This window comes from Barbus barbus (genome assembly GCF_936440315.1).
Source record: "Barbus barbus genome assembly, chromosome: 33".
NCBI classification, from domain to species: Eukaryota; Metazoa; Chordata; class Actinopteri; order Cypriniformes; family Cyprinidae; genus Barbus; species Barbus barbus.
The window spans coordinates 22,884,782-22,908,532 of NC_136761.1; the positions used below are offsets into that span (position 1 = coordinate 22,884,782).

Below are 23,751 nucleotides of genomic sequence, written 5' to 3' on the forward strand. Positions count from 1 at the left end.
TAAATTCTGCACCGAAACACACCACGCTGATTGCGATATTCATTAGTGGCTCTCAGGGCACGCTGCTGTCTGAGACTAACCCTTTGTGTTGGTCTCTGCCCCTTTTTAAGGTTCGCTTAACTCGCTTCCAAATAAGGAAGCAAATGGTGACAGTCGTGAGCGCGCTTCAGCCGAAGGCGCGCACATCGGGCGGCTCGCGACTCCGATCGCCATATAAGGAAACAAGGACATTTCATTTCTATAGGAAAAATGCACACAGCACACGCTAGAGGCAGCGGTGTACAGCAGCAAAGAAGGAAGAACACAACCCGCTTACCAAAGCGCACTGACCATCCTTTATTATCTACAGTTTGCACAAATGTATGAATCAACGCTTCCATTTACTCGCTTTTGTTCATTTGTAGACGGATGCAAATGAACGGATGTTCAAACGTGGCCAGGATGCTCACTGAAATATGCTCTCCATTTAAATCAATGCTGACACCTAGTGTACAAACGTCTTCACATTTCTGCCTTCAACTATATACAAACAAGACCCATGAGTGTATGGCATGCGTATAGCTTTATTTTTGGGATATATATAAAGTGTATGTAACAGTGAAAGTGATATACAGGGACAGAGAATGATCCCTGGTAGGTCAGTTTAGGCACAGATTGTGAAAAAGTGAATGTAACAAGCCTCCAACTGAGTCTCTGGTGGAACGCAACACAGAAAAACGCCACAGATACACTTTACTTTACAGACATTCCTTGGGGGACATATGCATATATGCCTTTAAAAACCTGAAAAAATGCTTTCGGGTACTCTAGATTCTCCAGGCATACTATTTAACTACCACATCATACAAGGAATGATATGTGACAAAAATTAAAATGGGAAGTCATAAGACGTAACAGTGCTCAAATCACTCCAATAACAGAATCAAATCAGGCGTTTACTAATGATATGCAAATATGAACCTGATTACAGAATAGTGCACAATGACCGGACTTTCCTCAAGACACTGTTGAATAGTTAATATTAGCTTTCATATCAATACTTTAAGTCCAACTTAATGACAGCATCAGGATGGTTTTGAACACCCAACAACATGCCAACAGTTTAGAGGAAGTGAACAGAACCAATCCAGCACTCAAGAATATTGGGATGGAATAATATACGTTTGTTACCCCGATTATGAAACCAATACAAGTGAAATAGCTTATTGACTCCCATATAAATCATACATGGATGTGTGAAAGATGGAATGCATAGAAGGCCACATATTTGGTCCAAAGAACAGAACGAAGCTCTTGCAAAGTTCACATAATACAGTTACACTTAATACTAAACATCTTATCAAGCTCAAGCCTTAATGAAGTAATGGCAGCTCATGTGCAAAGGTATTCCTGGCTAAAGAGAACAAACAGATAACATGTCTACAGAGTGCAATACAAGTGCAATCTAAACGTTATACAACCCTGACGTGCTATGGAGGATGTCTTTGGCTGAACTGGAATGAGCAACTGTAAACATATCAATGCAGTTCTGTGGAGAGTTTAGCCCTTGTGCTAAATCTATACCTGTCCCTGAAAAACAGCTGCTGGTTTGTGATATTTGGTCTTATGTTCATATGTGTGTTGATATTTAAAAATCTGCTTTAAGATATTCTGACAAAATGAGTCCGCCTGCATTAGAAGTAGAAATTTAAGTGCTATGTTTGGAGATATACATTATTTGGTAACATTATTGGTCGCGTCTGTGCAGTTTACATCTCGTTCTGGCATCTTCGGTATGACCGAGAAGCTATCTTGTCTTCTTCTGTTGTGCAGCCACCTGACGCTGGCTTCTTGTCTTGTTTAACACATCTGTGGCCTGAAAAAATTTAATTTAGACAACATAAGTACATTTTTCATCTTTATTTAAAAAATATATATAGTTATATGTATAATTATTAAAGGAATGCATGTACCTGCTCTAGTATTACTCCAGCAGCCTGGTCTATGGCTGAGCCTACTTCTCTGTACTGGCCAGAGTACCGGATAAAGGCCCAGGTCAGCATAGCAATCATGGCCAGGCCAACTACACAGTCACATGCAAAGGAAATAGTTTCCAGGCCAATGAAGAACAAAATTCCTGACAGAATATACAGAAGGCAGACCAGGACAAACAGCACTGCAGGTGTCCGGAAAGCACTAAAAATATTCTTGGACTGAAAAGACAGCAAGTGTACATAAAATTAATAAAAAGTTTTGAAATGTTTTTCTCACATTCATTTTTTCGACACTTTTTCACTTGTTACCTCATTGTGCTTGATAAAGGACTCCCACAGCTCTTTCAGCTCTGCTTCCAACTGTTCCTGGTAACGGTGACAGAAATCCCGCCCACCCATCTTCTTAGTGCTGGAGAAGAGATGAAGGGCCTCCTTCAGGAAGAAACGGTGCTTCTCCTCCAGTGAGTCAGGAGCCACATAAGGCAGATCTCCACCACACACCTAACAGTGAGGGGGATGTGTGAAAAAGAAATGAAAAAAGGACATTATATAAAAGGTTAAATGGATATTAGGTTTGGTAATCACATGCCAATGCAAATGTAAAAATATGCATTAGTTGGGTGATATGCTCCATAGTCATATCGTCAGCCTGAGAGATCGCTGATATACAATATTATCAAGTCTAATTTTTTTAATGATTTACTTCGTTTCATAGCCAGAGAGTGAACCAACTCCAGGGTAAGGCTACAAGCAGCTTAATGTTAGTGTAATCTATTAACTAAATATATAAAATATTTTTTTATCATGACTGAATTTTTTTTTAATGACATGTATTTAACATGATACTAATTTAATATAAACATTACAAGTTACTAATTATAATGCTTACATTTCCTCAGTTATTCAAATTGCAGCTACAGAAAACTACCAAAGAACATTTAACATTATCAAAGAACATCACTGACTTAAGTCTAGCACGTGTTTAAGCACTTTGATAGCAGTGAAGCTATCTACACTGTAAGATGAATAAATCTCTTACACCGCACATACATCTGCACTTTGTTTTTATGAGAGAATGCAGTTAGCAAGTGCGTGCGCTGAACAACAAAACTCCAGCACGATGATTCTGAACGCCTCTGATTGCCATTGCATTCACATGCTCAACAGAATCGTGCGATTGGTTATATAACGCAAAAAAAAAACTGTAAAAATGTGTAAAAAGAAATATAATGGAACAAATAAGCCCTAATATTAATTAGATAGTATTACTAGCCTGATAATAACAACAACAACAATAATAATCTTATCATCAAAAGGCATCAGCCACAGGTGATCTCTGACTATAGTCGATAAAACGTTAATATCGTCTATCGGCACAGACCTAGTATTAGTTTCATTCAGCAACAATATGTATTAACCTTTTGAAAGGAACTGTACTTATTGTACATTCAGTATAATGAGTGTGTAACACATTGTACATATAATGAGTGTGTAACAGCCTGACCTTCTCCATATTCTTGTAGTACTGGTCTTTTGCTGACGCCACAGCCGCAAGATTATTGGCCTCTGCTGTAGCCTGAATGAGTCAAAACATTAATTCAACAGCATGACATCTTGTGACAAGTCACAAATGAATACCAAATATCAGTAAAACGGCATTGTTACCTCTAGCATGGATTTAGGGTGTGGAAGGTCTTCTCCCTGATATATCTTGATATATGCCTGACAGAGTGGGAAAAAAATAATAATTTCAAATGCTGCTCAACAAAATAGAGATCAAGACGATCATAAGCCAGGTGTGAGCTCACCTTGAAGTACTCCAGCAGGCCCCTGCAGGTCACCTTATTCCCATTGATCTCTTTCACAGCCAGCTCATCAGTCTTCAGCATGTTGGGAATGAGTTCACGCAACTGTTCCTTGAACTCTGGAGCCACATCTGAGAGTCGCAGAAGGAGTGATTGTTAGAGACAGAGTTAGGACACAAATAACATAAGAATGGCGATATAAAATGAGAGATGTAAAAAAGAAAATGAAACCCACAATGAGGGACACAAAGAGGGATGCACATATCAGTAAGTGGAGTATTGACATATGATTTGCTATATTATTTGGGGTCAGCAAGATTTATTTTTTCTAAATTTTTACTCCGCAAGGATGCATTAAACTGATCAAACAGTGACAGTACAAGTTATTAAAACATTACAAAAAATATATGTTCTTTTGAACTTTATAGTCATCAAATAATCCTGAAAAAAAGTACAATGGTTTCCATAAAAATATTAAGCAGCAACTGCTTTCAACTGTGATAAAAGGGTTTCTTGAGCACCAAATGTGTGTATTACAATTATTTCAGAAGAAAATCACAGGATTAAATTACATTTCAAAATATATGAAATAGAAAACATTTATTTTAAATTGTAATATTTCATATTACTGTTTTATTCTATTTTAGTGAGAGATTTTACAGTGAGACATTTCAGTAACTGTACAATAATGGACAAAAATCAATTATGATCTTTGCTGGCACTATTAAATGCTCTGGTAGTTGTGCCCATCCCAAGGTAATGCGTGTAGTAAAGCATGAATGACGTCTAATACCACACAGCTGTCCCGAGAAAGCAGGGCTTGTTGCCACCTTCAGGCCAGGGTGTGGTAAGAGAAAACAGGAAATGGAGGTGAAACAGGAGTGAATGTGCTCTCTCACTGTCTGAAGCTCCTCGTGCTGACTCGGCTTCACCTAACCACCGCCAAACACATAAATGAGATATCACTACAGACACACGCACACACAACTGAACATACCAAACATGAGTTTCATTCTCAGTCACATACTTGCAGACGTTTGTCCAAGAAATCACTTCCTCCCTTAAACCCATATTTGTACTCGTACGGGAAACTCCAGTCTCTGACCAGGAACATAAGTGACTGTAGGCAAGAAAGATTTCAGTCGGCATGAAGGAAATATGAAGGCATAAGTGTTTTCTTTAATACACATGCCCTCTGGTATATAATGGTTTTATATATATTTTATAAGTTATATGTAAAATCTGTCCTGAGCTCTCAGACAAATGCTGTCCGTGGTACCACCCCAGTATTATTATTTTTATTACAGATGTAAATATAACCCGAATTCCAGAAATGTTGGAATGTGATTTGAAAAGAATTTCAAAATCACGAGCCAATATTTTATTCACAATAGAACACACATAACAAATGTTTAAACTGAGAAATTGTACAATTTCATGCACAAAATGAGCTCATTTCAAATTTGATGCCTGCTACAGGTCTCAAAATAGTTGGGACGGGGGCATGTTTACCATGGTGTAGCATCTCCTCTTCTTTTCAAAACAGTTTGAAGATGTCTGGGCATCGAGGTTATGAGTTTCTGGAGTTTTGGTGTTGGAATTTGGTCCCATTCTTGCCTGATATAGGTTTCCAGCTGCTGAAGAGTTCGTGGTTGTCTTTGACCTATTTTTTGTTTAATGATGAGCCGAATGTTCTTTATAGGTGAAAGATCTGGACTGCAGGCAGGCCAATGCAGCACCTGGACTCTTCTACTACGAAGCCATGCTGTTGTAATAGCTGCAGTATGTGGTTGCATTGTCCAGCTGAAATACACAAGGCCTTCCCTGAAATGCATGTCGTCTGAAGGGGAGCATATGTTGCACTAAAACCTTTCAGCATTCATAGTGCCTTCCAAAACATGCAAGCTGCCCATACCATATGCACTTATGCACCCCCATACCATCAGAGATGCTGGCTTTTGAACTGAACGCTGATGACACGCTGGAAGGTCTCCCTCCTCTTTAGTCCTGAGGACATGGCATCCGTGATTTCCAACAAGAATGTCAAATTTAGACTCGTCCGACCATAGAGAACTTTTCCATTTTGAAACAGTCCATTTTAAATGAGCCTTGGCCCACAGGACACGACGTCGCTTCTGGACCATGTTCAAATATGGCTTCCTTTTTGCATGATAACACTTTAGTTGGCATGTGCAGATGGCACAGCGGATTGTGTTTAATGGTTTCTGGAAGTATTCCTGGGCCCATTTAGTAATGCCAATGACAGAATCATGCCGATGAGTGACGCAGTGTTGTCTGAGGGCCCGAAGACCACGGGCATCCAACAAAGGTCTTCGACCTTGTCCCTTACGCACAGATTTCTCCAGTTTCTCTGAATCTTTTGATGATGTTATGCACTGTAGATGATGAGATTTGCAAAGCCTTTGCAATTTGACGTTGAGGAACATTGTATTTCAAATATTCCACAATCTTTTTACGCACTCTTTCACAGATTGGAGCCTCAGCACATCTTTACTTCTGAGAGACTCTGCCTCTCCAAGACATCCCTTTTATAGCTAATCATGCGACATACCTGATGTCAATTAACTTAATTAGTTGCTAGATGTTCTCCCAGCTGAATCTTTTCAAAATTTCTTGCTTTTTCAGCCCTTTTCAGACCTGTAGCAGGTATCAAATTTGAAATGAGCTCATTTAGTGGATAAATCATCATTTCTCAGTTTAAACATTTGTTATGTTCTCTATGTTCTATTGTGAATAAAATATTGGCTCATGTGATTTGAAAGTCTTTTAGTTTTCGTTTTATTCAAATTAAAAAAAAAACATACCAACATTTCCGGAATTCAGGTTGTACAATGGGATATAAATATGATGATCATCCAATATAAGATTACAAATATCATTATACTTCTATCTCATACCATCACTGTAACATGGTGTCACCACATTTCTTTGTAAGTCCTGAGGTTATTGTGTTTATGAAGTTGAATGAATGCCAAGCAAAAACAACAAATTTGAAATACAAATTTGAGCACAGAGGGCACTTGTCACTACAGGTACAGACATTTAAACAGAAGTGACTACAATGTCAATATAAGCAAGGTGTGTTCATACCTGAAAAGGCTTTAGAAAGATTTCATCCATTGCCAGTCGGCCATACTCTGTAAACAGCTACACAAAAAAAGAAATGACAGAAGTCATTAAAAGATTAAAACCACAATTTAAAACAAGTAAAAAGAACATATAATTGTGGTATACTTTACAGTCTGTGCAGTACTGTTAAAAACAGATGCATCAATAATTTAATGGCAATGCAATAAATACAATGAATTTAGAGAGACAACATCTCTCAAAGGGTTTTAGCATGCTGAGAGCTTGTTCCACATAATACGCAATAAGTGCAGAAATAAATTATAGTCGAACTCGAAATGCCCTGCTGTGCACAATGTTTTCTGACAGCAATAATAGGTTATAGATATTTATTTGTTGAATATTAGTCAGTTACTAGCTGTTGCATTACAGTTCAGGCGGTTGTTTTTCAGCGATTAATGAGTTGCGTTTCATCCAGCTCTTTTAGAAGAAACTGACTTTTTTTTTTTGCATGTGAATGCCACTACAAAATGAATCTGATCAGGTTCTGATTATACAGGCCTGCCTAAACAGTGACTAGTTAGGTAACTCGCTGACTAGTCAAGTATGAAAATATACCTAATGAGAACAGTGTTATACAAGCTATATGTATCCTATCATCCATAGGTTTTGGGGCAGTAAGATTTTTTTAATATTTGAAAGAATCTAAATATTTCATTCAGCAAGGATGCATTAAATTGGTCAAGTGACCGTAAATCCATTTATAATGATGTATATAAAGATTTCAAATAAAAAAATTATTATTCAAAGTGAATAAAAAAATTTTATTCAAAGGATCCTGAAAATTGTATATGAAGGTTTCCACAAAAATCTTAAGCAGCATAACCATTTTGATAATAATAAGATATGTTTCTTGAGTACCAAATCAGAATATCAGAATGATTTCTGAAGGATCATGTGACATCGAAGACTAGAGTAATGATGCTGAAAATTCAGCTTTGCATTAAAATAGAAAACTGTTATTTTAAACTTTAACAATATTTCATAATATTACTGACCCAAACGTTTGAACATTAGTGTACATTCACATTAGACTTACATTTTAAGTATTATAACTGTATTATATTCGTTTTTCAAATCAAGTTACATTTAACCCAATAATTTATCTGTGATCAATTTTCCGGATTGAAATTGCAGAACAATCTCAAGATAAGTCAGTTCAGATAGAAACTGCTGTATTCTTGGCTAGTTGCGATTTGACTAACCTGAAGTTGCTGTAGATCATCTTCCTGAATATTCTGTGACAGGTTATAAATCTACAAAAAAACATATACAGGAATTATGATACAATTCCAGTCTTCTTTCAACTAATTTGTGGCAAATAGTAGAGATGCATGGTAGAAACCTGGACAGAGCTGGTCATGGTGCTGAGGGCAAAGATAGTAGCGCAATCTTTCACTGTGGACTGGGAATCAAATGCTCCTTGTGTGTCCATTAAGAGCACAGCAACCTACAGAGAGAAACATAATGCTCTTTTTAATACAATGGTTCTTCAATCTCAAGAGACAGTGACCGGAAGTGATTCAAGATTGTGAAAGTGATTTGACGGTTTCTGTAAAAACATTACGCATTAAGCCAGATCACAAATGAAAAAATCTTGACAGGAAGTGACAATTTCACCACAAACTTTCTATGAATCTGAAATCAGTGCTTGTGCAAGTGCAGACTGCTTACTGGACATGAACCACCAAATATGATAATGCAACTATCATAATGAATTTCTGGGGAACTGAAACTGTCTAATACTAATCATTTAGTTCTTCATTCAAACTCAGTTCTTTATTCACACCATAACTGAAACATGCTCCACTAGTGACAGGAATTGTGAGGAATTTCACTTAATGATTCTCAGTACCTCAGAGGAAGCAACAAATAATTGATCTTAACTATGTTTGGTAATATTTATTAATGTTTCATATATTAGAACAACTAAATCTTAAAGTTTCTAATCTATGTATTTAACTACACATGCACGTTCTTAAGCCGATTATGCATAATAAACAATCACGTGGACAAACACATGGAATACTCCGAGTCAGATACACCAGTGATTATATTTTAACATCACTAAAGGGAAATAACCTGATTTATTAATAAAGTCATGTAAACGGAGATTTACTTGCATTCTCAGGTTACTGACGTGTATGTAAACGGGGAAACCTGGTTATCTTAATAAGCTGATATTTGAGAGTTATCAGCTTACTGTGTGCATGTAAACGTGCTCATTGTCATATACAGAACCAGCCAGTAATACTGATCTCAAAAGCCTTAAATATAACATAACACTAGAACATTTATTTACTTTTGAGTTGGATATGACCAAATGAATGAATCATTTTGACCGATTAATTAAAAATAACCAGGTCAGAATTATTCATTCAGACTACACTGGCCATCAAAGGACAATGAATTAGAAGCAGATATTACATATACAGTTACAAACAGAAACAATGGTTCTCATTCACTAATAACTGAGTGGATTATTTTCGTATTTGTAGGTTAAAAAAAAAAAAAAAAAAAAAAAAAAAAAAACATAGCACCGAAAATGTACACCTAATTCACAACACACATTTGTTCTTAACCTCGTTTTAATGTTAGTGAAGTTGGAGTTTTCTAAATAAGATGAAATAAATGTCATTTTAACTATACAGCGGGTAAAATAAGTATTGAACACATCACCATTTTTCTCAGTAAATATATTTCTAAAGGTGCTGTTGGCTTGAAATTTTCACCAGATGTCGGTAACAACCCAAGTTATCCACACATAAAAAGAAAACAAAACAAATAAGTTCAGAAATTAAGTTATGTGTAATAAAATGGAATGACACATGGAAAAAGTATTGAACGCATGAAGAAAGGGAGGTGCAAAAAGCCAAGACACCAGCTGAAATCTATCAGTAATTAGAAAGCAATCCTGCTCCTTGTCAGTGGAAATTAATATTAGCTGGATCAATCCCAACACCTACAGTACCAGGATGATGAAGATGAAACAAGGGTGGACATTTCAGCAGGACAATGATCCCAAACACAGCCAAGGAAAGTCTCGACTGGTTTCAGAGAAAGAAAATAAAGCTGCTAGAATGACCCAGCTAATCACCTGACTTGATTTCAATAGAAAATGAGAACTAAAGATCAGAGTTCATCGAGGAGGCCTACAGAACCTTCAAGATTTGAAGACTCTGTGGAAGAATGGGCCAAAATCACACTTGAGAAATGCATGCGACTAGTTTCTCCATACAGGAGGCGTCTTGAAGCTCTCATTACCAACAAAGGCATTTGTACAAAGTGTTAAATACATTTCAGTAGTTCAATACTGTGTCATTCCATTTTATCACACATTACTTAATTTCTTGATTTCTACTTGTTTTGTTTTCTTTGTATGTATGGATTACTTTGGTTGTTACCAACATCTGGTGAAAAAGTTGTCAACAGCACCTTTAGAAATATATTTACTAATGGTGACGCGCTAAATACTTATTTTACCCGCTGTATATATTATAATCATGTTAAAGCTGCAGTCCGTAACTTTTTTGGTTAAAAATGATCCGAAATCAATAGTTGAGAAAGTACATAACCAGCCAGTGTTCAAAACTATCGCCTTACTTTAGCCCGATTCACAACGGTTATCTTATAATAATGTTTCTAATTTGAGTGGTACGGGTAGGTTTTCACGGGAAATTCGAGCATGGCACTGCGTCATTACGTCACGTCTGTAAACATAAAGAAGCTGTCCCGGCTAGTAGGCTATCGCACGTGCGGATCCTGCAGGTGGCGCATCGTTTATAGCCTTTTCTCACAGCAGCTAGAATAATTAAATGTATCATTTTGATGCGGATTGTAATCCAGAAAGGATTATGTGTTTATGAAACACGTGTGATTTGTATTTTAAAGAAAACCATTTCGAAGAGAGCATAGCTTTCTTTTGGGGTTAAAATAATTTCTTAATATGAAATTCGAATGGCATGACAATTAGATTAGACTGTACATAAATTGAAATCTACACGTTAATACACACTATACGCAGTCACGCAATGCCGATGTTGTTAACATTAATAATTTGAGAATAAAGTATAACAATAATATTCACGGTTTGATGTGACATGAGCAAACCAATCTTTAAATTAAAATCACTATTAGTAGTGTGATTTATGGTAATGCTTTTTTACTTGGTCAGAACAAACGTGGCAGACAAGAGATGAAAATATACGGTGAAATTTCTGATTTGGGTCATATATTCCAAGACGTAGGCTAGAATCTGTGATTACTAAATGTTTGATTCACACCGGTGTGGTGACTGACAGCCACACATACTCCTCAAAACATTATATTCAGCCGCGCTGAAGCCATGCCAGAGTACAGCCCACGTAATGAAGATAATTCCGCACCTGGCTGCAATACCAGGTTTTCAACAGAGATGGCGACAAAGAGGCAAAACATACAGACTGCAGCTTTATGATGAAATATAATTTTCAACATAAAGGCCATCCAGAGTATGTGTTTTTTTTTGCATACCTGTGGTATTGTGTTCCTAAATTTTCTTCAGAAAGTAAGAATAAATTTGAGGGTTCTTTGCAGGGTTTTTTGTTGTTGTTTGTTTGTTTTTTGACAGGCAACTGTCAAAGCAATCCCCTTTTACACAGATCTACAAAAACAATCTAATATGCATGATGTCACCGTTTTCACAGATTCATTTTTGTAGTTTACATGATGACGATAATGATTTTGTTTGTCACATACTTATTTACATTTCAAATTTGCACATAACATACTTGTACATACAAAATTGTTTTGTATATTGTGTTTTTGATACTTTGTACATTGTCTATTTTGTATATTATTCTTTTTATTCTCTGTGTCTTATCACTGTCATTCTGTTGCACTGTGGAGCTTCTGTCACTACAACAAATTCCTCGTATATGTTAACATACCTGACAATAAAGCTCATTCTGATTCTAAAAACTTGCACATTGAAACCCGTTTTCAAATGTTTGAGTTTTCAGGCCCCAATAACGCCACTGATTTGTAAATGGGTTGGCAAAACACATAAAAAGTTTTCCATTTTTAGATGGGGCAGATGCGAAAGATTTTGGTGAATCATATGTTTGTGAAAACTTACACATGAAAATTTCACGCTCAAATTTGTGCGTACACATAGTTAGTAAATGTTACCAATTATTCCAATACTCTGACTGACTACAGTGTTTCTTCTGCATCAGTGGAAGAACGCATATGTTCAAAAACCATTTACAATCAGGAAAATCATTAGTTTCTGGTATAAGAAAAAAGAAAGTAAAACCCTTTCTGAATAAGACCACAGTGATGTGTCTGCTGTTGGGTGCTTGTTACCTCACTTCCATCCTTCTTCTGCACAACAAAAACTTCACTCCATAGCTGGATGCCAGTGGTCTCTGGTTCTGAGCCTCCTCTCCAGGAGAAACCGGTCAGAGGCTCATTGTCCTGCCCAAGCCAGTCCTGACCAGGCTGGAGAGGACAAAATAATAAGAGGTGAATTTACAGTAGGAATAAATACGCCTGGCTTCCTGCTCAAGAGCAGCACACTACCAGGAAGCCAGTTGTATTAGAAAGTGTCATCTTAAAACTGGGTAAATTTTGCCTTCATATTCAATTATGTGTTGCGTTACATGATCTGAATATTGAATGTTTTTCTTCTGACCTTCCTATACATGTATCGGAGCATGAAATCCAAAAAGAAGCTTTTCCCCTTTCGGAAGGCACCAGCGACAGACACCACCACCACATCCTTGTCTCGAACTTCAGGTGTCAGCAGAATTCGACTGAGTGCTTCTGTGTCCAGGTCAAAGGAGTGATCCTCCTTGTTGACTGTCACGATCTGAACTGGCCCAGGATCGCCCCTCATCCTCTGTCCTATATCACACGCTTACTATGGGCGACAATAAAAATGTTTCAGCTTATTGGCTGCAATAAAATAAGGTCACACATTCATATTTGAGTGCGTGCCACAATTAGTTTTGACCTTTACAGCTAGCTGTTAGTATCTGCTTGGAAATATCAAAGACAGTGTGTTAAATCACATTTCTGGGAGGCATTATTAAGACAGTACTGGCCCTGTTAACTGGCAAGGCAGGGTTTGTTGGGAAATTGCGATGTGGCAAGCCAGTTAAAAGGTTCAAGCATGCTCTTCTCCACTGACAGACTTCAGCTTGAATGTGATTCATTGTTTCAATCATTTAACTGCTTTCACTCCTGGTCAAATGAGTACAATCAACACTGCTGTGGAAATGTGAAAGCCAAAGACATCTGCATATAATGGAAGAGTTAGTACACAAATGTGTGTATAAGTGAAACAATACACCCTGAGGAATAAAACGTACAAGTGGAACCAGGTGTGGAACAGACAAACCTGCTGAAAAATGTCAGGAATCCCTGGCTGTTTCTCAAAAGCATATGTAATAATTAGAGATACTTGCAGTACTGCATGCTTTGCATGTGGCAATGAGAAACGTGGCAACTGCCACTAAGAAACTTCTGTCAAATATGATGAATGACTATATACACTTGCTCATGTTAACCATTAAACGCGTTCAGAGTGGCTTCAGATTGTGTTCGGGTCAATTAAATAATTGTAAATATTCATGAGTAAATCTGAAACATTAGTGAAGGCACCTCCTCTCGTTGACTGGCTGAGTTCCAGATCCTTTATGTAATATTTTCTTTATAAGCATCAGAAGGCGACATCTTACAAGATGCATGTATATGATTACAATATAAAATCAAACTTGCTGATAGTAAACAAGCTAGTTACTATCGCCTCGCCCCAGCATTGAGGAGTTTCAATCAAACCGACAACATATTTGAAAAATGGACGAAACTAAAGTAAGCCATTTTAAAAGTGTCTTTTTATTTTATTTACATTTTACCGTCTTTGAAAGCAACCGATCATTTCCAGTACCTTATGCTTCGTTTTTGACTGCAGACCTTCCACTGGCTCCGTTACAGATTATGAACGTTTCAGTTTTAACAAACACAACTTTGTCCGTCAAAGAACATCCCACCGCGCGTGTTGCTGGGAAATGTAGTTTTGCCGGAAACGAATTCGAATACACGCCAACCGCCAGTAGGCCACAAAAACTACAACATCCAAGAGAACCCAGAGCAGACTCGCATGACAAGTGGTGTTTGTTGCTACGGTCCAATCAGAGGACGTAAATATTATTAAGCCTAGTGATTTATAAGCGTGAAACAATATTTTATTTTTATATTAATTAAATATCACCTCTCTGATTAAATTGTGCGCACATTTACACCAGTTTTTGATACTCGGTGAGCTAATGCACTTAAAAACATTAACGTTAGCTCATGTGAACATGAAAATGATGCAAGTAATACTTCCCCCTTTTTTTAAAAAAAAAATCAAGTTTTGCCAGACATCTAGGGAGTGTCTTCTAGGTTTTCCATAATGAGTCACACTGGTATAGCAGCCTTAATTTTTGGTGTAGCCAGGACCAAGAACCACCCATGAACACATCTCATTTACTACATGACACAACAGCTTTTGGTTAATGCAGAGCTTGAGCTAAATATGTTTGTTATAGCACATGCTCAAAATGAAACATTTCTAAAAGAATATTTTTTGCCTGCACTTCCAAGCTGATTCTACATCCTAAAGCTATAAGAGAGAGAGAAAAAAATATATAATAATTTTCTTCCTTTTAAATGTACGTTTTTGGCAGTAAATTGTTAAATTCATTCAAACGATTCATTAGGTAAGGGTAAGTGCAATAATGTTACATTAAAAAAGATCACATACATGAAGGTGTACTGAAAATCTGACCTGCCTCTCAGGTTGACCTACCCACATTACATCCTTTTAATGATACGGTTTAGGGTGGGGTTGTGGGTTAGTCGTACCTGACAATATAGTCTACCTATGATGACAGCATATCCTGATAGGCTGACAAAGTGTTACTCGCTTTTACAACTCATATATTACATTAGTGTTGCATCTGGATAGTTTTTATGCCTTGTTGTTGTAGCTTCAAGTATGACAGTTTAACCTTCTGGTAGGTCATCTCAAGGAGGTAGTTCAGAAGTTCAGTACTCTGGCCTTTTTCTTTCAAGCCACTGCAGCAGAGCAACCATTATCTAAAGGTTAAGATGTGTCATTTTCATAAATGAAGCCATATGAGAAAACATCAATAGCTTCAATAATTCACTCCTCAATGTCTTCTGGTTAAATCTGTCACCTACTAAGAGCTTGCAACTTAAATTGATAATCTCATAGGTTAAATCAGGCAAAGATTCCAACATAACATTTTAGTACTTTATTGCTACATGAGTTACACATGAAGAGGATGGGGTCAGAGTGTAATTTAGTGTCAACCTGTTAAACATACTAAAACATGTGAATAAAGCAAAATAAGACATGCATCATACAACACAGAAAACTAATCACTACAGAATGCTGTAGCATGACAATAATCAACAATCAAGAAATAAGGGTTAGATATTCTTTCCATCTACCCAATCTAACAGCTGGCAGTTTATCTCAATAATACTTGAACATGTTCATAATTTTGAACAATTTCATACTGTAAAAAACTTATTTTCTTCAAAAATCACATCAGAACTTTATCCCTCTAATTTGAATGCAGAACACAACAAACATTTACAATAATCTTAATTAAAGGGACTTAAAATGAAAGGGAAGTGCATGAAATATTACCTTTCAACCATGACATTAAACAATACATATTTTGTTCTTTATGAAAGCATTCTGCTGATGCTTTATTACCTATTATACCCTAAAACCAAGGATACCCTCACAGTGCTGTTGTCAGTCCCAACAAATGTTTTTTCAAAATCACTAGATTATTTGGAATTGCTCATGTTGCACCTTTCATGACAGTAAGTAAAAGTTCAGGCAGTTATAAAGTGCCAATAGTACATCAAGCCTAGAGTTCTCACAGTGGCCCCATCTCCCCTCCTTGCTTGTACACAGCACACAGGTACGCTCTCAGTGGTTGCCTTCTGCGAGGTCAAGCAGTGACCCTGCAGCCTCCTGAGCCTCTGCATCAAGCTGCAGTATCTCAACCGTCTCCAGGTCCAACTCAGTGTCTCCTGGAAGAACCAAGTACTGATACTGCTGATACTGGTAATAGTGTAACTCAATGTAACCGCTGTCTGCCAATGGATCTTTCTCTGAATCCTCGCCGACAACCTCTGTCAGTTCCACAGACTCCATGTGGACCAGCTCCTCGTGATCTGGCGTCAAAGAGCATGGCAGGTTTGAAGACAGAGAATCTAGATCTGAGGAACAGTGAAATTGAACAGTTTGGGATGGAATTAAGAGAAGCGTACCATACATAACCACAGTGTAACAGGTCTGGATTTAGTGCGACAGTCACTTTCTGTGACTCTCTTCTGTATAAAACTTAGTTGCATATTTTATTTCATTCTCAAAAAAAAAACCCTGCTGTATTATTACCATTTAATTAGTACTGTATGGTGAAAAATCTTTGCAAATGAAGAGAGAAAACTGTCTGTTATCTGAGACTTCTTTACTTAAGTGACCCTGTAGTAAAACACAGAGAGGAAGACCATAATGTCAACGTGGCTATAGGTTGCTAGGGTAATGTCCGGCCATTACCAAGACAACAGCTCACAAACAGACCGAGTCTGGAAAAAGTGGATAAAGGCTAGCAAACAAAACAGTGTGTGTAAGAGAAACACCATATCACACTCTAGCATTTAAAAGTTTGGGGTCATTAAGAATGAATACTGTCATTCAGCAAAGACACAAATTGATTAAAGGTGAAATTAAATACATTTATAAGGACATAAAAGATTTATATATTTTTTTAAGCTTTCTACTCATCAAAAAATCCTATAAAGAATGCATCATGGCAGAACAACTGTTTTAAACAGATAATTCAAAATGTTTCTTGAGCAGCAAATAGGCATATTAGAATGATTTCTGAAGGATCATGTGACACTGAAGTAATGATGTTGAAAAATACAGCTTTGCCATCACAGGAATAAATTACATTTAAAAAAATTAAATAAACGCAGCCTTGGTGAGCATAAGAGACTTTTGAACAGTAGTGTATGACAGGTCTGTATCCATAACTGTTTAACATGTCTGTTTCATGCTCCTAGATTTAATATTTATTTATAGCTATGCTGCTTTTATGGTTTTCTAGATGTTTTGGTCTGTTGTGTTATGTGTAATTGATTGTTTGTTATGACAATTTTGAGCCATGACTGAACACTTAACTAAACTTCACTAGGTATAACTATAATTTTTACTTATTGTTAGAGCATACTCATTCCAGTATGTTAAATTTAACTAGAGTTTTATTTAAAAGTTGTGTTCAGTTGTGGCTTACCTGAAATTTCCATAGTCTCACCCAAGATGTTCTGCCCATTATCAGCCGCCTCCAACCTGTTCAGAATGGAGGTCAGATACGTATCAGTATCCCAATGAACGAGTCATTTGTATCAAAGGTGGTGTATCATAAGAAAGCAAATCAAACTCACAAAACAGGCTTGTTCAGCAAGTTGGTGTTGGTACGATGACAATAATGAGTTTTTCTAAGAACTTCCAGAAGAGCTGGCCGATATTCTGGACAAACTCGCCATAATGATCCCTTTCCAACGGACTGCAAAACAAAGCAGGAATATTTCATTAAACAACTAATCGGTATAGACTAAGAGTTCAGAAAGTTCTGACTGAAAGTCTTACGCACTTGACTCTTGTCTCGATGTATTCGTTGGAAGCTCTTGCTCAAAGAGAGGTTGTGTCGGACCGAGTTCCTCCATCCACTGGGAGCCTCTCTATAATAGGGGAAGTTGTCGACAATCCACTCATAAATACCTTTCACAGGGAGCCTCTTCTCAGGTGAATCTTCTATTGCCATGAAGATGAGACTGCTAAAAGAGTACGGTGGTTTGGCAGAGGAGGAAGGCAGCAGTTGGACAGGAATGGGATCTAATGTCTGGGGCAGTGTGGTGATTTTGGGCATTGGCTGCAAAGGCAACAGGTTCCCTCTTTGATGCAGCCAGCTAAGGCAGGTCAGGTCATCCTGGTCAGATACTGTGGAGGGACTGAGGCAATGTGACCCTCCAGGTGCCCAAGGGGTTGATGTAAAGTGAAGATGGGAGGATGGGGTGGTTGGGGAGGAAGGGAGGGATGCAGGCAGAACAGCGGCAGGCTGTGGAAGAGAGGGGGATCGAGACAGAGCTTCTGAGTTATTTTGGGGGGAATGCAAAGGAGAATGGGGTGGCAGTGCTTGTGTGTGTTTCTCCATCGGTCTCCCAGCTGCAAGATACAGGTCCACACATTCACCTGTTGAACTGTAGAAATTAATGTACTGTACATACACTTTTTTTAAACAAGCATGGAGTTTTTTTTTTAAGAAGTTTTCATAAATAAACAAATAACTCGAAAGTATTAAACCCAGGAAGGAGGCTGTATCATTACTTTTTCAATACTGAGCGCACAACGAGTAAATGATTGAGCAAGTTAGTCAACCGAGAAACAACTGGCGCAAAACAAACACTGGTATGATGGCCAGCTTGCTGATAATTAATGCGAAATATGACAATAAGAGAATTTTAAACAAATCGATTATTTTATCACCTGACCAACACAGAAAGCCAAGCCACATGGTCTATATACACCTGAGAAAATGGCGCAAGAATATTAAGTTACATTTAGAATAATTGCCCAAGCATTCATGCTCGCGTGAAGCCAAAAGAGCGATAGAACAGCAAAAAAACTTACCTAAACAAGTAGGAACGAATTTATAGCATCCAGTCTCCGATTCTGTTCTCCTATAAGTTTCAAGTTTCTGTAGAAGTGTTAAAATATCTGCAAACGAAGCTGTTATGTCTCGCACTATCCTGTCTGCGCTCTGTCCTTTCCCGCGTTTCCTTGGAAACCAGAAGGACGCTTTGCAGCCGGCGCGCCTCCCGCGACCCCTCCTTAAAGAGACACTCATCAAATCAAACGAGTTTGGCTTTATTTTAGACCTTAGTTTTGTGCGGTTGTACTTCTATATTTGGTGGAAAAGCATCTTATGTTTATCTTTTGTAAGCGTTTACAGCAGCTAAACGTAATAACACGTACATTGCACCTCATCTATCACGTTGTATTGTTTGCAGCCTATAAATTAAGCAACATAACATATCAAGTATTTGAATTGATAAGATATAAACAATTCTACACATCTTAAAAGTCTAAATCATTGGATTTATTTGGCTATAAAGAAGAAAACACTGCTGTTCATGCACAGAAAACCAGATAAAGAAGGACACTTGAGTTGACCATGTGTTCACCAATTGCACATCACACAGGAATCACAGCACAGGGCAGATAAACCAGCATGCCTCTTCAAATAAAATCTGGATTTTGACACTAAAGCAGCATGGCGAAGACACCAGAGCAGTCAAAATGTTATTTTCCCATTTTCTCCATGTGAAAACACGGGCAGAAGAACACAATCCTGTAAAAACATTAAATTATATTTTCAACAATTGCTCTGCAGATGACAGTGTTGATGAAGCCAATATTGAAGATCAGACCACATAAATCCTCCGTGAAAAAACAGCCATGGTAAGCCACTTTTCTGTAACAATGCCAAAATTTGAAACCATCCCAGTCCAGCATTGTCATTTTAAAGATCCTTCATGGTATAAATACTGTGGGTCATCTGACCAAATGAGCGGTGAGCCAGTAAATGATGATTGGCTGAAAGGCAGCTAATGCCAGGGTTATGTACAAGCGAAAGCGGGGCTTGACACTTGCTCCGGCACCCATTGAGTCTGCTGAGAATGAAGACAGGATCTTCATTTTTAGAGAACGAACCTGAAAAAAATACATTAACAAAATTAATTGGAGAAATATATTCAAAATATAAATATGTAAGCACCATGTTTCTAAACAAAACTTACGATAAAAAACATGAGGGCACAAGAAGACCAAGCAAGAGCAACAAAGTAGCCGTCACTGCCAAAGAGCAGTCCACACAACACTGTGAAAATCATCCTGAAAAATGGGAGGGGGGTAGGGACATTAATGCTATATAAAACCACACGATCCAGTTACAAATGAGGCTCTTCCACAGACATGTAAAATACATTATAATATCCAACTGAAACATACCCCACATATTTGTATCCACTGTAAGCAACAAGGTCAAACGTTGAGAGGTCTGTGTGAACTGTGAGCAAGTAAAGACTGAGCAACATGACAAGAACTTCAATGATGATCCAAACCAGAGCTGTGCTTGCACACAAACCCAGAACCTCTGGACTGAACCTGAACATGTAGAGACAGCAAAAATTATTAATCACGTCTCATATAAAAACATTGTCAAAAAAGATTACTTGAATATGGCAGTGCTGAAATTACTGTTATGAAACTCATTTAGTAGGGTCACAAGAGGGTTATTGAATGTTATAGACTAGTTTACTAAAGGATTATTTTATTAAATGTATTTTTAAAATCAATCCCTTAGGATGTCCAAGCACTCCGACATCCATAAAGTGGAAACATCAGTGTGTTTCTCCTATAAAAAACACTATTACTCACCGTTTCTGGATTCCTAAAGCCATTCCAGCCAGTAAAATGTAAGTGATAAAAGCCATTGCTAGATGAAAACAAAAAGGTGTGATGATGAAATCATAAGTGCATACAATGCAACAACTTTATAAATTCACAGATACATGGATTCTGATGTTACTACATGGCAAATGCATTGCAAGCATGGTCCTGTTGCTCATACTTAATGTGCAGTCTTGCACTAAATCCTAAGACACAAGGGAACAATAGAGTTCCCTTAAAATGTCTATGCCATTAGGACTAGTTATTCTCTTTAACTAATAATCTGCCTTGATTTGAAAGGTGACCTGGCTAAACTGAAAGAGAAAGCTGGCTGTAGGAGAAGAAGAGTTTATTGAAAAGTCCACTACAGTGGCACTTGTGGCAACAAAATGGCACAAAATTCATCTCGAGTTTGCATTCACATAATGCTTGCTTTATGTTTGTTTTGGGGCATGAATTAACTCTCTAAATCTAGATATTTCATAATGTTGTAAGTATAGATCAACGATTTGTGTCCGGTTGCACAGAATGAATAATAAATATTAATTACTGGGTATGTAGAGATCTGGAGCATTGACATCATGCCGTGGTGTGAGGGGAGTGTCTCTGTGGTAACGTACTTCCCAGTCCTGATATCATAGTATGCATAAAAAAAAACTAAATACATAATAGTATACAAAAAAAAAGAAGTTTATTTTAAACCAGTTCAAAGAAATGCAAGATAAGCCTTTTAAATTTAGCAATAAATTAGAATGCATCTGGGTGATGCAAGACAATTTATAATAAAGTCACAAGATATTTAAATTGTTTAAATTAGCTTATGCTATATTTAATGCATATTAAATATTTAGAATTTAAAAAGTCCAGTAAAGAAGCAATTGTAATTCAAATTAGAAAATAATGCTGATAAACAATCTCTTTGATTCAGAAATGAATATTTTACCTGATGCGTGTATGGGAACATGATAAGCAACAGTTTCTTCATAACATATTTGGTATCAACTGCAAAGAAATACTTCAGCTTGTTCACCGACATGAATCGGTAAATCTGTAAGAGATGACAAGTTCAAAATTCAAATCAATTACACAATAAATATTGATACTTCAAATTTATCAGAAGCCAGACGCTAAAATTTATCAGAAGCCAGGTCAATTCTTTCCACTTCATTGTTAAACATGGCATCTCACCTCTTTGTTCACAATATCCTTGCCTTGATTGGCAAGTGATGAGCCATACATCATGGCAGCACTGGCCACTGGATCAGCAAAGAGGCTGCCCACTCCAGGTTCTGGACCTCCTGCCGATGCATCAGCCATATTATATCCTGAACTATAGTAGTTCTGGTTGTCCATAGGTGGGGGCCCAGAACTGGTGTCATCAAAAAGAAGTGGACCCCCACTGGGTGGAGATGCTCTGGCTCTGGGTTTTGCTGCATGGGGGAAAAAAATAATGATAAAGCAACATCACATTTAGAGAATCCTCACATAAAATATATGGCTGTTCATGCATAAAAAAATGTGATTCTTCAACTATGACCTGTGATGTTAACTAATTACAATGTGATGTGGCAAAGAGTTAGAGTTCATACAGCACGTCATCAAAGCAAGATATCTAATTAGGTCTAATTACTTTACAATCTGCATTGTACTTTGGTGCCAGACTGCTCGTGATGTAATCAATTTAGGCTTTACTGATTTTAAAGTACAGTATGTTGTTGTCCACGTATCTCAAAGAGCAACAATGTTTAGCCAAGTTCTTTCATACGTACTTGCTCGGTATCCATGCTGCTGGAAATCCATCTTCTCTGCAGTTCTGAAATCCAAAAACAATTCGATTAGCTTTAAATCTGCAATGCAACCGATTAAAGCCTGCCACTAATATGTTGCATCTGATGTCAGCATCTGACTAACGTTACTAATAATAATGCACTAGCTTGCTATGACTATGTAGCTAATCTAAAATATGTTTAACAAAACATGTAAGATTAATCTTGAACGTGGTACCAGAATTATTACTAAATCGCTTATTTTGACGCGGATACAAACGATCGGTAATCACCTATAATTTATATTTGAAATATTGTTTTCTAGATAAGTTCTCGTGTTAGCTTCTACTCACAGGTACCCCTTCACCCTTACGCCCGCCTCGCCTTGCTGCTCATTGGCTGATGAGAAATGTGCCTGCGTGGCAGAGATGAACAACAGCACAATTTCATTGGTTAAAATGACGATTGCGTAGCTGAAGTTCCTACATTTTGATTGGCTGCAAGCAAGACCATAAAAAAAGAAGGTGGCGCTGCGTAGAGGTACTAGGCAACCGAAACTGTTAATTTATTAAGTTTCACATTTATTGATTTTTTTATGCGATTTTGTTTGTATGTAGTTACAATTAAATTCTACAATTTTTTATAAATTTTGAAAAGCTTTTCATCAACTCACAAACCCCGTCATGAAAACTGGTTTGGGAAGTCCTAGCATAATGTAATGTTTAATACACTTGAATTAAAAAAATTATAATACATTATATATATATATATATATATGTGTGTGTGTGTGTGTGTGTTAAGTAGCAAAATGACACACCAGTCAGAATCTCAGGATGATAGGAAGGTGAAGCTCACAGGTGATTATGTGTTTTGTAAAATTAACCCTGGTAGTGGGAGACAAAGGTGGATGGGAGAAGAAAAGAAAAATTAAGTGGATGAGGTCAAAGGTCATTTGTTGCTGATGAAATAAAAAGCACACTGAACATGTTCTTGTGCATGGAATGACCATAAGGAAAACTGGCCCGCAGGCTCATCTACAGGGTTTTTACTCTACTTATACATTACAATTACAGTAGTAGCAGTACATCAGACTTTCACTATTCTTGATACTGTAAATATTGTAGCACACACTCAAACTCGTGACTGATGAACTGATTTGTAGCCAAGTACATGTTCTGTATTTGTGCAGAGCTGAGAGTCGACTGTCTAGAGGAGGCAGAGAAAGTCTTGTGCTATAGTATAACAAATAAGGATATTACCAATACTGTAATGCAACTTGGCAGAGGATGCTGAATTTATTTACAGTAACTGACAGTATATTCCAGGGATACTCAAATCTGGCTCACCAGATCCACTTTCCTGCAGAGTTTAGCTCCAACCCTGATCAAACTCACCTACCTGTGATTTTCCTGAAGACATTGATTAGCATGCTCAGGTGTGTTTGATCAGGGTTAGAGCTAAACTCTGCAGGAAAG

General features: G+C 37.3%; 3 protein-coding genes across 6 annotated transcripts; all 3 read right to left on the reverse strand.

Moving 5' to 3' along the window:
- Positions 1 to 314: 314 nt before the first annotated feature.
- LOC306853584 (atlastin-3-like) lies at positions 315 to 13,966 on the reverse strand. 2 transcript variants are annotated; one of them, XM_079391107.1, is made up of 14 exons: positions 13,857 to 13,966; positions 12,600 to 12,827; positions 12,272 to 12,406; positions 8,271 to 8,375; positions 8,131 to 8,181; positions 6,890 to 6,946; positions 4,806 to 4,898; positions 4,572 to 4,710; positions 3,782 to 3,909; positions 3,639 to 3,695; positions 3,478 to 3,549; positions 2,283 to 2,474; positions 1,953 to 2,192; positions 315 to 1,855 (listed from the first exon to the last, which is right to left on the reverse strand). In XM_079391107.1, the coding sequence occupies exons 2-14, from the start codon at positions 12,801 to 12,803 to the stop codon at positions 1,787 to 1,789; spliced, it is 1,542 nt and encodes a 513-aa protein (XP_079247233.1). In that variant the 5' UTR covers positions 12,804 to 12,827; positions 13,857 to 13,966; the 3' UTR covers positions 315 to 1,786. The 2 variants fall into 2 exon arrangements, with proteins under 2 accessions (XP_079247233.1, XP_079247234.1); XM_079391108.1 differs by having other exon boundaries at positions 13,818 to 13,962.
- A 1,248-nt stretch (positions 13,967 to 15,214) lies between these two features.
- Positions 15,215 to 18,822, reverse strand: LOC306853592 (forkhead box protein N2-like). The gene is made up of 5 exons (XM_079391122.1): positions 18,690 to 18,822; positions 17,653 to 18,251; positions 17,444 to 17,565; positions 17,293 to 17,348; positions 15,215 to 16,213 (listed from the first exon to the last, which is right to left on the reverse strand). Exons 2-5 carry the CDS (start codon positions 18,211 to 18,213, stop codon positions 15,921 to 15,923), a joined length of 1,032 nt encoding a protein of 343 aa, XP_079247248.1. The 5' UTR covers positions 18,214 to 18,251; positions 18,690 to 18,822; the 3' UTR covers positions 15,215 to 15,920.
- An 89-nt stretch (positions 18,823 to 18,911) lies between these two features.
- yif1a (Yip1 interacting factor homolog A) lies at positions 18,912 to 22,753 on the reverse strand. Of its 3 annotated transcripts, none has more exons than XM_079391125.1 (9): positions 22,630 to 22,753; positions 22,280 to 22,323; positions 21,699 to 21,940; positions 21,454 to 21,558; positions 21,061 to 21,139; positions 20,499 to 20,556; positions 20,070 to 20,225; positions 19,859 to 19,952; positions 18,912 to 19,772 (listed from the first exon to the last, which is right to left on the reverse strand). In XM_079391125.1, exons 2-9 carry the CDS (start codon positions 22,308 to 22,310, stop codon positions 19,614 to 19,616), a joined length of 924 nt encoding a protein of 307 aa, XP_079247251.1. In that variant the 5' UTR covers positions 22,311 to 22,323; positions 22,630 to 22,753; the 3' UTR covers positions 18,912 to 19,613. The 3 variants fall into 3 exon arrangements, with proteins under 3 accessions (XP_079247251.1, XP_079247252.1, XP_079247253.1); XM_079391126.1 differs by having other exon boundaries at positions 22,570 to 22,647; XM_079391127.1 differs by having other exon boundaries at positions 22,515 to 22,633.
- Positions 22,754 to 23,751: the final 998 nt, after the last annotated feature.